The following is a 13,569-nucleotide window of genomic DNA, read 5'->3' on the forward strand; positions in this document are numbered from 1 at the left end:
GCACCTGACAGGTCTAATTCTAGCTTAACATAAAGAATATAGCAAAAAAAGTTTGCGTGCTTAGCTAAATACGTAGTTTGAGCCTTAAATCTTTTAATATAGAAAGTATGGCAGAAATGCATTAATCTTATGCTTATATGTGGGTTTTGTATGTTAAAATGGAAGAGCTGGCTATTACCTTCAGCAGTTTCTCTTTGTCCATTATGGATACTTGCCTGAACTTTTTACACAATTATTACCTAAGTCTTGAAGAAACGAAAAAGTATCTTCAGAATAGTAGTAGGAACATAGTTGTCTAATAAGACTAATCAATACGTCTTGTAAACTCAAGAATTCACTATCTTACAAATGTATAAAAAATATTTTAAAAGGTAAGCACTCAAGAAACCTTTTGTTGTATATTTGCAGCATGTGTACAAGGATCAAAAAAATTCCAGGATGTTACTTTTTCCCTGTATTTGCACTTGTTCTTTACATTAGAGTTCATGTATGCTTCAAAAAAGAGCCACATCTCAAATATCTCCCAATAGTTCTTTTTTACTAGTTTCTGAGGACAAGTTTCACTTGCCCAAAAAGGTTAATTCAATTTGTGATGCAGGAAAGATGTGGGAAAGCCATTTTAGATTGCTCGTTTTTACTTGCCATGTGAAGTGCTCTGTTTCAATCGCTTCTGATGATTATGGATTCCATTTTTCAGTCAATACTCTGCATTGTTTTCTAGCTAACTTTGTCTAAGAGAAGTTGATACCTATGCATCACTAGATTTTGAACGTGCTCAAATGCACATTGAAACTGGTACATATGAATCATACACTAATATAAATTTTCATATAATGTGTGGGAAGTTATGCCTTTTGATAACTTGCAGACAAACACCTCATGAAACTTAGCTTTTCTTACTTGAAGTAATGTGACTTAATATGATGGCCAAACAAGGCAATTAACTGAGCATATATTAAAGGAAAATATCTACTATAAAGTGCTGGTGACCTAGCTGGAGGTTTGAGAGAGACCACTGAAGAAACTCATGATTAGTAGGTCAGTCTCTGCGGCGTTCCTGTCCAAACAATGATTTGGCATGCGGATATGAGAGCTCCCAAGGAAGCATTATGTTCTGCAGTGTGAATTAAGTCTGGAACACAATCCTGTAAGTTTAGTCTTCAGGCATATTGATGGCTAGTGTGTGTGTGTCCAGGGCGTCCTTGCAGGAGGAGATCCACAGTTCTGAAACTTCAAGTGGGCTGGGAAATTTCATGTCATTGAGGTAACAACAGTCTTATTTGATTATTTTTTTTTTTTTTTTTTTTTTAAGACAGCAAGGTGAATGCTTTCTTGATGCTTCAGGTATATATAGCTTTCCAAACTCCAGTGAAACGAAGGTTCACTGGGTTTCACAGGATGAGTTGCCAAAGGCTTGCTTATCTAGATTAGTAGAGAATCAGCAGAACTGGAGTTTCATTCATCAGTTATATTGAACTACCAGGGATAAAATCAAACTTTGCACTTCCTTGACACGTCCTCGCATGCATAATTTGGGTGCTCTGCCAAGCTTATCTTTGGGCCTTGATTCTGGGTTGAATCTAAAACATTCTGTGATGAGTTCTTGCCATTATGCCCCTGTTAATTTAAGATCCCTTACTTTCTGAAATACTGAAAGTTTTCTGTGAACTGAATGTTTAAAAGTTGCATTCAGTGTTTACCAGCAGTATTGTTTTCTGAGGCATCCACCTTTGGAGGTAGTTGTCTGCCCTTGAGTTTAAAGCCAATTTGCTGCTGTTTAAGCCTGAGAATTGCACAGGTAGGAGGAGGTGGGCTGCGTTTCAGTTACTGAGTCTCTAAGCGCCCAAAGACCTACCTATTACTTTAAAACCACATTCATGATGTCTTTACTTTTACCATTCTGGTGCCGTTCACCTGTTAGCAATTTTTATAACACTGTTGTCAGTTTAAAATACTGTTTGAAGCAGTCTGTGAGGAAAAACCACGACAGATAGACACGACAATACATATCACTGCTCCTGACACTTCTAGTACGCTGCATGACAGGAAGCGAGAGCAAACTGTGTGGCTGCATGGGGAGGAGTTCCTGCCGAAAACTGAAGGAGAGACATAGGGACTTCTTTGTAGCAAAGGCTTTTCACTGTCACGCTGAATATTAAAAATACTCCTAAAATCTTAGTACGATACAAAGTACCCCATGGTGTGGTGTTGCTTTTTTGTGCATCATCAGGTAAGTGTAAATTCAGGATTGTGTTACTTTTTGTTTGTGTGTGTGGCATTGTAGTAAGTTGAACTTGCACAGATACTGCTTCCATGCATGCCAGGATTTGAAATTGGCTATTAACGAAGCCAAAGTGTTGCTTAGCAGGAATGTTTCCTTCTATAAGGAAAGAAATTTGTTAGAAGTTTAGATAATACTCTAATATTTCCAAAGGGATGGATGGCAGTTTGTTTTTCTCTACGTATTGGTGGTTTATTGCTGCAGGGTGGTGGTTTTATGTTTTTGGTCTTGCTTTTTTATCGTACATGTGTAAATATCTCTGCCTCTGTCTCCTACCGTCAAAGTGAGGATTATGGCTGATTGCAAGGGTTTAAATGAGCGCGTTTATAGCTATATGCATAAGCCTATCCACTGTCAAACTGAAAGTTGTAACAGATCCTGTTTACGGTGTATTTACAATTCATAATGATTCTGCTCTGCAGCATGTGTATGTGGCATCACCTGGAAAATGGTGCAAGTTTTAGACATTACACTTTGGAAAGATGTGGACAGAAAAGCAGCAAGATTAATAATAACTCTAGAAAATATAGCCTATGAAGGAAGTTTAAAAAATATAGCTCATGTTGTGTGTAAAGAAGTAAGACTTGATATGAGGTACAAATCTACATTTGTCTCTGAGTGTGTGTGGGAACAATTATGAAGTTGGTACTTGTTCTCTGTATTTGCTAAGGGTACCGCAGGAATAAGTAGGTTTATTTCATAGCAAGTGAGATTTAGGTTAAATATTTTTTGGGAAAACACTTCCTGATTGTAATGTTAACTAAGCAGTAGAACGGAGTATACAATTATATTATAAAATCTGTAATTTCAGACCTTTCAGCATAATCTAGAAAGACCTGCATTGTGCACATTGACCTAGCTTACATGTTGCAATGGTTAGCATTTAATACTTGATTGTTCTTAATGATTCACGTGGGATTTTGGTTTTGGGCTGTTAATAGTATGTGGATAAGAGTAGCACATTAGGGTCACAAGTGCACAATCTGATCTCTTAACTTTGCAGCTCTAGTCCCAGTTTGTACGATCTTTCCATACACTGGAAAACTAGAGAGCTTCCTTTTATTTAAGAAGCTAAGTTATTTCAAAATATTTGCACAGATGTTGAAGAAAACCGTATTTTGAAGTTCTCAGGAACATGTGATAAAGGTGAGTGCCTGTAGTGTGAAGCAAGTGACCTGGGGATGTGTTCAAGGGCCTGTATGCACTAGGATTTGCTGTGGAGAATGTGGCTTAAATATACTGAAGCTTAAGACTGGATTGTTAATTGGGATATATATTTTTTGTATAACATTTTTGCAATAGGGAAAGAGATGGTCTGTGATGAATTTATTGCATAGAATGTTTTTAAGATGTTATCTGAAATGCTTTATGCGGTTCTGACTTAAATCATGTTTAAGAAAGGTAAATCAAAATTGCAACGGTCTTGGAAAGTTTATTAAGACTGTCAGAGAAATGAAGAGCTATTCAACTAGTGAAAATTAGTTTAACAGATGTTGTACATTTGAATTCTTGGGTTTTATTAAATAGCTTAAGAACTGATTAACTGCCATACTGTTAAATTGGCGTAGTCTTTTTGGATGTACTTAATATGCATATTTGCTGTGGGTATGTGTTTTAGGTTTCATTCACTTGAAAATTTATAGTAAAGAAAATATACTAAATGACACGTTTTTTATGGAACGCAAGGGAGATGCATGTTTATGAAGTAAAGTCACACAGATTGTTTAGGGTCTACTAATATTGCTGAGCTCGCTTTGAAATCTTCTAAGTTGGATGTAAATTCTATCTCCTGTTCTATACACTTTGTTCAAAATGACTGAAGTCTTTATCTCTTCGTCAGTTTTGGTTGAAACTGGGCAACAAGTTTTACAAAAATAAAAGAATTAAGAGTCACAGGGATATTGACCGGTATCCCATAAGCCTTGTTTCCTGAGAAATCGAGCTCAAGTGTTTGTGTGTGTTTGTTTATATTGAACCAAAAAATAGATATAGCAACATGTAATTTTAGTAAAAGCAATATTGTGTTTATCTGCAGAAAAAAATCCATTTTGGGTGTAGCCAGTTTATCTATCCTGTGTGAAGCTGAAGAAGAGCACTTGAGGCTGGTAGATCAAAAGCTATATGCAGGATCCTGTCTGTGGTTTTAAAGGTACAGCAGCATAACGATGCTGAAGGCAGGAGACTGGGAGAAAGCAGAGCAGCAGTAGAGTATTAGAACAATGAGGGTTGACTGCTATTTATGCAAATGTAAGCCAATTAAATGCCACGTGGAGACCTAGTTTATGGGAATTGTTTCATTCTGCTGTATGTGGTTCCAGTGCTGTGCACAGTATCAGCAATCCAAGATCTCTTTTACAATGAGAAGCTCTGTTGGATTCTTAAAACAAACCCCAACAATAAAACCCCCAACCCCCCAATAAATTATATAATAAAAATAATGATAAAGTGTAATTTGAATGAATCTGCATTTCATGAGAAACTTTCATTGTGATTTTTGTTGGAAGGAAAAAGAGGTCTTGTGTGTTACATACACAGATGTAGTCATTTTGGAACCACAATTGGTGGTTGACAGCTGTGATTAAATGGTCAACTGCAGCAAGTACTGGTCTTTGCTGTCCAGTGAGAGGAAGTCCCCATGCCTTCAAGTGCACAAAACGTTTAAGGGTAGAGTTAGATCATTAAAATAGCCCAACTTCGATTATTCTTACTTTTACAACTAGACCTATAATAAACTCCCTCGACACAAACGTACAAAGCTGGGAACTGCAACTTCATCACATCAACTTGGCAAAGGAATCCAGGGATTATTTGTAAACTGACTGATTATGTTATTTGGGGTCACAAAGAACTGGATCTGACAGATCCCAGGTGAAAAGAAGCTGTGTTTGTCAGAACAACAGCAGCTAAATCTAAGTAGTGTATGGACTCTTAAATTGCATCTTAGTTTATATTCATATGCTAGGTGAATTTAGAATCCTTGGATATTGATTGTGTTAGTTAAAGGCATAATTTATGTAGCAGTCTTCAAGTTCCAACTGAGAAAGGATCATATAATAAAGCCTGCTGTTCACTCACGTAACAAAGAACTACAGAGAAAGAAATAAATGTAATTTATCTGAATTTGAGTTAGACTTTAAAACTTTCAGCATGTTTAACTCTGCTAGATTCCAATGACTGATACTCTCCCCGTCTTCTGAAAAGGGGAAGGAAGAAGGTTAAATAAAGACAGAATAAATACCAGTCCTCAAACAAAGCTCTGCTGATCCTTGTCCTTACAGCATCCCGTACATGCACGCCCATTTCCTGTTGTTAATGCTCAACACATTGAACATAACTTTCATTTCATTGTTCACTTCGGTGTTCATTTTATATTACATTGACCGGAAAATCTTAAATCCATCATGGTAAGCACAGCAGAAATAAAGCGTGCTCTCTGTGGTCAGAGAAGGCTGAAAAGGAGCTGCCATTTTGTCTGCAGGTAGGAGCGTCTCTTCAGAAGGGCTTAGATAGGTTCAGCAGCAAAGCCTGAAGTGCCATAGATGACCTCACCTCCATTTCAGTTTTCTGCTGTGTTGTGACAGACTTAGAGCAGTTTCTTTCATTTGTTTTGCTTGGGACATCATGAACAAGCAAGCTCTGTAACTAACACCAATACACAAAGACCCTGCCAGCAGAACATGTGCAGGGTGGGAAACTGAATCAGCAAAGCTTTGTACCAGGCTTGGTGCAAACTCTGCAATCCGGTCATCTCTGTTTCTCCCTCAAAAGGAATAAAGCTTTTGTTTAGATTTTTATGTTTTTTTTTTCTTGTGAAAACGAAACCTGTAATGTCTTTGGTATTCTGAACAGTAGAGGGCAGCGGAAATATACATAGAAACTGGTTTTATTATAAAACTAAAGAATTTTTGGTTCTTTTCAGAGCTTAAGCAAGTGCTCTTTGCCAAACAATATAAAGAACTGTGGTATTGGAATGCAGGGTAACAACTGCTGTTATTTTAAAATAAAGTTGTATTAGAATTCAGTATTCTGAAGTTATGGTCCCAAAACCCATGTATGACGATGGATCATTCAGCTAAAAAAAAAAAAAAAAAAGGCACTAGGCTCTGGGAAAGCTTGCTTTTAGATGCTGTTGTCTTCCCATGCCTTCAAGCTCTTAGAAGTGTCTGGTACGGCCATGGAAGTGACAGGTAACCAGGGAGGAATACTGGTGCTGGTGTGGAGGTGACTGGTAGGCTATGGTAGAGTGACAAGAGGGCTGGCCGTAGAGGGTGACAGAAGATTCATGTATCTCTGAACGAGCTTAAACTAGGGAATGAGTTATCACTGTGAAATCATAATTGGTTAGCTCTGAACCAGGCTTAGAAGGCACACCATATTCCACGGGAAACTCAGATGTTTCCAGCTGGTTATTGCAGACAGAGATGCTTATGTGATTAATACGACGTGGTCTCCTTCTACATGGACGCTTTTTTGGAACTGTGCATTGTATCAGCTGGGCCCAAGTGGGGTGTGGTTTTTTTCTTTTTTTCTTTTTTTTTTTTTTTTAAATCTGTACTTTTATTTCATCTTGAGACACTTGAATGTCAGTGCAGTAGCAGTGTAGCAAGATGGAAAATGAGTAATCCTACATGACACTTATTGCATGTTTCAGTGTCACGAGTGTTCTGGCTTGAAGCTGGGTAATGAAACACCACTGCTGCCTCTTCCATTGTGCTTCTGAAGTCTGTGTTGTGATGTTACATCCTACCACCTGAGGCAGGAAATGGTAAATTAGTGATTCTTCAGCTAACCTTGAGATGGAAGGTTGTTAATATTTTCCCCTAGTAATTTTATACCCAATTTAAGCTGGATCCAAGGTGTATTTCGTTAACTGAGTGACAACAGCAGGTGAGAAAAACACTGAAGCATTTAGTCAGAATTTCCTCCTGTTGTATAAGGACGACCAAACCGAAATATTTACATTTTTAGTTTTCTGGCTGTATCATCAATGAGACTTCTAGAAACATTTTAAATTAGTCTGGAGAACTGAAATGTGGCCTATTTCCTTCCTAGTCCAGTTTGTCATTATTTCTTTCATCCTACCTCACTACTACTTGCATGCCTTTTAACATCTGTTTTGTGCTATTTGTGCCTCATCACTGGGCTCTGTGTCCCAAGGTTAAATCCTCCATACTCTGTGATATAACTGACTGGGAGCTTGATACATTTGAAAAAATTGGAATGTGATTTGAAATGGAAACAGTGAAAACTTGAAACAGATCTTATAACACAGGCAACAACAGGTGGAGGTTTTGGAGTCATTAAAGGAATAAATTTGGTCTTGGCAAGAGGTGTTTTTCAGGGCTCTTCTTTTAAGAGGAGGATCAACATGTTATGGATGGGTGGGGAGGTACTGACAAACTACAAAGGAAAGAAGGTGAGAAGTGTAGTGTCTGAGTGTTCTTTTGACTGTACCAGAATGAAAGGGTGCTGAGAATCACTAGTATATATATGTGGATTTTGCTGATAAAAATTATTTCCATGTCAAGAGAATTTATAAGCTAACTGGATTTTTTTTTGAGTGTTGCTTGAGAAGAGTGTGAGTAGAAATAAACATGAAAGTCTGGATTATTGTTGTGATTTGGTGTCTTTACAGAAAGAAAATTATGGTATGTTCCTGCCTTATTCCCAGCTGCTTCAACACTGACTGTGATTCCTAGTGCAGAAGGCCATTATCAGGTTTTTGATATGAAGGTTACTTGTACATTGAGAGAGCTCTCAGCTGGCTAAGGACATCCTGATTGCTTTTTAAAAAAAAACAAACCCAAGTTTGTAGTAGAGCTGCTTTTCATGCAGATATAGTCTGCCCTTTGGGGTGTTCTTTGAACCTTTTCTGGCCTATGATATCTGACTTTTTGTTAAGTATTTAGTCTGTTTTCTCTCCTCCTTCCATGTGAATCGCTTCTGGATTTTATTTTTGACTATACCTTATCTCTTCATACTGTTTTTCTTTGGTTGGTTTTGGTGTTTAACTCAGTCTGATAGAGATACTGCCCTTTTGGTTGTTCTTGACTGTTGTGTACCATAAACTGAAGAGGAGCATGAAACCCACAGTGAGTCCTTTCCTGCCTTTTCCACAACAGTAAAAAAGATTAAAAATTTTGTTGGCTACCTGGTTTTTCCTTTTCTGTATTATTGCAAATTTTATTTTTTGTGTAGTTTAAGGGGTTTTATTTTTTGGTTAAACTTGTATTACATAGGACAGACTTTGCGAAAATGCAGTGTGCATATCTTAATGAATGAATGTATTCATTGGGTCATTATTCATGACCCAATTTTCTTTCATAAATGTAGGCAATCAAATGGGAAATCATTCTCATATTTTATGTCTCTGACTGTTTTATATGTTTGCATTCATTCATTTTTAGATGTTTTCCTTTGAAAATGCAGTGTGTTGTAATGCTCTATTATGAGAACTGGGACTGAGAGTCCACAATTGCTCTCATTATTGAACTTTGCAAAAAAATATGTAAACTTGCATTTTGCCAACTGGAAATCCTTTTAAAGAAACTTCAAATTATTACTGGTATGGAAAGCTGTTTCTTTAACTTAGACTTAACAATGTTTACCCAAGTATTTTGTAGTTCATTGCATACTTCCGTCCCCCAAAATCTGAATAGGACATTCAAAAGGGACCATAGTAGAACATGTGATATGTTTGCCTTTTTTTTTTTTTTTTTTTAAAGGCAGAAAAGGCGGGGGGGGGGAATGTACGTGATATATAAATGTATATATGTATTTGTGTATGCACATATATTTATATATATGTGTGTATACATATATGCACTTCCACCTATTTATACTTATTTAAATCATATTAGAACTCTTTTTTTGTGAAGTTGCTTACTTCCAATTAGCAGTGTTGAAGCGTGCCCATATATATGTTCTGGGAAGACTTAAGTTTTTTAGATATTTTCATATGAAAACAATTTGAAATACAGAATGATTAAATGGGCTTTAATTTTTCTTTATTTTGGACTTTTTGTTTTGGAGGGGTGGAGGAAGTCTGTTTTGGTAGAATGAATGGATCCTCATTTGTTAAATGGATTTCTGTATGATAAAAGGGCTTAAAAAGTAAGTTGTTTTATGTTTGGTTTTGAAATTAGTCTATAACTTAGAAGGTTTAAGGGTTTTATGTGCCTATGCAAATACATTCTCCTGAACTGTTACTTATTTTGATGTGGGCCTGCGTGCAGACCCATTTCTAAGCAACTAGAATGGATGGATAATTTAGCAAAAGCCAGTGATTCTTCTGAGAAGTGTTTCCTTCCTCATCACAGGATGGGCTTTTTTATCAAGCTATTTTTGTGCATCTTTGCATTTCATCTCCCAGGTGGTAAATTATAAATCTGTGATATTGATAACTAACCCCCTGTGATGGCGAGAGGTTGTTAATTCAGCCTTCCTATAACAATGTCTTATTGCTCTAATTCCTTTAATTAAATCACTGTTTTAACATATAATTGGATATCTTACTTTCTCATCCCCTGCCAGATAGTTATGGAGAACAACTCTTTTCTGCTATGGTAAGATCAGGAACTGTTCTGTCTCTATAGCTGTGGATGTAACCATAGCCTTTTAAGCAACAGTAACACAAGCACAGATCAAGATTCAAACCAAATATACATCCAGTCATCGTGGTCTGGGGACTTAGATTTTTATTTTTTTTATTAGTACTCCAAAAGACAAAAAAGCCCTAAGTGTGATAGAAAATGTTTTCCAGTCTAAAGGTACACATTCAGATGCATGTAATGCGTTAGAAAACACAGGCACATCTCTGTTCAGAATAGATACTTGTTACGGGTATATTTTTTTCATGCAGACATCTACACCTTTTTTAGGTCTAAAAATACTGTACGGAAAAGGGGAGTTATCGAAGTGTTGCAAGCTGTCCTTTTTTCCCAGCAAGGCAAACAGCTTCATAACATTTTTCAATTTAGTTTCAAGTACATACAAATTCTGATAAAGAAATACTCTGCAGTGAGTTAGTGGGTGGCATTTTTCCATTGCTTGTAGACTGATATGGAGTAATCGCAGTATTTTGTATTTAATGTATTTCATGTAATGTTGCAGTGTGGCATTTCTCATAAATAATATACAGTGGAGATGAGTGATCATGTCAAGTGTAAGGATAGCGTGCTACCTTTTACATGGGTTATTATTACTCTGAATTTAAAGTAGAGATGGGTTCTAATTGGATAGTTCAGTTTAAAATTTCAGGAATATTCCGATTAATAGCTTTAGCGTGCTTCCCAAGAATCAAGATAGGGAACAGTAATGGTCATGTCTTAAAAATTATCCCTGTTTCATAGTATTCATAATATGTTGGGGCTTCTTATGGGATATTAATGAAAATAAAACTTGATACAATCTCCAGCTTGGTTCCATTAAAACAACACTCATATGCAGTATATTAGAATGTGATTATGTATTACACATGTAAGGAACCTAACTTGTGTATATAACTCGGGCATGCTCAGGTATCAGTAAGGGCCTCAACTTTTCTGTCCCTTGACATGTTTGTGGTTAAATCTTCTGCGGTTTTCAGTAAGATCTCTGCATGGGTATACTCATGGACTTTAATTAGTGCATATAATCTTAATATAGCACACTCAGCATGGGCTTTCCTTCTCCCTATTGTGCATGCTTCTTCAATCCATATAGTCTAAAAAAAAAAGCTATTGAATTGTATTAAAACTGGTGATTGCTGCAGCCATAGATAATTGTAAGAGATATTAACAGGAACTAGGAATACTTCATGTGCAAGGTAATAAAATGCGATCAAGAAATCAGTCCTTTCTCTCTAGTGCTATGCCTGGGCCAGTGCAGGTGTCATGTTGAATAAAGATTCACATGTTTTTCAGCTTGACATAGTCATATGTGGCAATATAAGCTGGTATGAAAAACCTACTAGAATACAATATGATGCAGTTAGGTTTTGTTTGATACATTTATTTGTCATTCAAGCAAAGTGTGCAATAGATATTTGAACCTCTCAAAGCACTGCTTACTTAAATTCTCTCAGGAAATTCAACTTCTTCATTAATATGCTACTTAACTCCTTTCAGTGTTTGAGCTGTAAATTCATCTTATCGTCAAAGATCCTTGGCTTTTCAGTGAAACTTATTCCGCTATGAACACATGCAATACATACCATGCTTAGTCACATAACTCTTCTTCTGGGTTCATCCTAAAGCCGTTACATTGAACTTCTAGGATCTTTTGTGAAAGGAATACACACAAAATTGAGATCAAAATGGAGTGAAGCTTGTAGTGCTTGATGCGCCATGTGATTTAAAACATAAAATGAAGAGTAGCATTTAAGGGGTGATTTTCTGGAACATGAGAGATTCAGAGGTCAGCTGTGCTGTGCTATGGCAACCGAGACAGGACTTGTGACTCCTTTGGGTAAAAGATCCTCACAAAGAGCAGGGATTAATGTAATGAGCACCTTATGCTCCCTGCACAATATCCACTGCAATCTTTGCTTCTAATCCACTTATTATGGGGAAAGAAATGTATTTGGTAGCTTAATCATTGGAAACTAATTTTTTTGCCATGGTGTTGCCCTCCTCCCCCCCCCCCCCCCCCCCAACAGCCCTTGAAAGTCGTAGAAAATTTTAAACATTAATCTTGCCTGCAGTGGTTGGTGATGTTTAAAAATTTCTGTATGAGATTACTTGTCTTGCATAGCCACTGAGACAAGCTTCCAGAGAACATTAGTAGTCTAATACTTACAAACTTCCAGAGAACAATAATAGTATAGTATGCATGTAGTTGGTAGATTCTTTTGTGTGTGTGTGCGTGTGTGTTGCTTTTCAGTAAGTAGAAGATCTAAAATAAAGTAAGGAGTGATCTTTTTATGAGCTTAGTAAAGTATGAGGTGGAGCGAGGGATCTGCTTTGTGGAGGCTGTCCCAGACTCATTCAATATGTAATTGTTTTTCTTACAATTTACCTGTTTTTTCATCCCTTCTAGTGTGTAGTTTCAACACCTACTGTTTAATTTCAAAACAGCATGAAATAAAAATTTCTGGGTTCTATGGTAGGTATTCCTTATCTTTGTTCACCAAAGAAAAAACAGTTCTCAGAAGCCGTATGCTTGACCTAGTAGATGCAGTGGTTGTTTCACTGGCTTGATGGAATAAAACCTCCAAGCTCTGGAAGAGCTAGAAGCATGGGTATGGTCGAGGGAGCGCATTTTTTTATATAGAATTTTTCAAAAACAAGTAAGAAGTACCTGCACAATGTGCAGCTTCTGCCTTATAGCTGAGCTTTCATCATCTTGTAAGATAAGAGCTCTGTATGGCACCTGTGTGAGGTTTTTTGTTCTTTAAATTGCTTATCTTGGACTTCTGTAGACTGGAAGCTGAATCCCAGCTGCTGTTATGTGTGAACGCTTATCTTTAGTTGGCAGTGGAAGACAACACAGCTGGATAAATAAGGATCATGTATTCTGTGACTTCTCTTGTTCCCTAAATCTTCCCAGTGTGGTAGAAAATGCAGAGCTCTGTTAAATGACATTTCATACTTATTTGAAGGGCATGAAGATTAATCTTGTGGTGAACCTGTGAAATGACGAGTGGGGGGCTTGCCATTCTCCAAAACAAAACCTGGATATAGAGCAGAATGCAAACACTGATGTGTACAGTGAAATCCAAAAATATGTTAATTTAATTCCTGCAGTACATTTCACTTATTATCCTCACTATGTAATATTGACTCTCTGGGAATAGTACTTGATTGCTGAATGTATGTTTTGAAAAATCTAAGTATAGGCTTTTGACACAAAATACGAGTTTCTCCTCCTGACAGTCTCATTAGTTACAAAAGTTCATATCAAGTGCCAAAGTTCAATTTATAATATGCAATGTTTACTTGTGCTTTTAGTTAGAAATAAGTTTCTTAATTGAAGTGAACATAATGCTGTATGAGTAGAAAAAGGAACAGATTTTAATTTACTAATGTGCTAATATGTAACTTTTCAACTTGTGAAAGTAAGAGTTTATATTCACATGCATGGTGATTATAATGATGAGAGAAAATAATTAACTATACACATACATGTATGTGTATTGCTTCTTTATATATACCTGTTTCGGGATCAAGCTCTTGTGGTAGCTGCTCTTCATCAAAACTGAGCTTTTCTTTTAATTTTGTTTTATAGAAAAAACGAAAACAGAGTACTCAAGATGAAGATACAATCAGTATCTGCAGCCTGGATACAAGTGTGAGTAATTTCATTTTCCT

General features: G+C 36.6%; 1 protein-coding gene across 2 annotated transcripts in view; it reads left to right on the plus strand.

Annotated features, from left to right (window-relative positions):
• Positions 1–13,569, plus strand: part of ARHGEF3 (Rho guanine nucleotide exchange factor 3) — a 144,295-nt gene that overhangs the window by 59,388 nt on the left and 71,338 nt on the right. The window contains exons 1-2 of one of the 2 annotated variants that reach the window (XM_055805869.1): positions 2,086–2,230; positions 13,487–13,549. In XM_055805869.1, the coding sequence (XP_055661844.1) occupies positions 2,198–2,230; positions 13,487–13,549 (96 nt within the window). In that variant the 5' untranslated portion in view covers positions 2,086–2,197. Of the gene's footprint in view, positions 1–2,085; positions 2,231–13,486; positions 13,550–13,569 lie in introns of those variants that run through there. The other variant, XM_055805867.1, reaches the window with a different exon arrangement.

Source organism: Falco peregrinus, chromosome 5, assembly GCF_023634155.1.
Source record: "Falco peregrinus isolate bFalPer1 chromosome 5, bFalPer1.pri, whole genome shotgun sequence".
NCBI classification, from domain to species: Eukaryota; Metazoa; Chordata; class Aves; order Falconiformes; family Falconidae; genus Falco; species Falco peregrinus.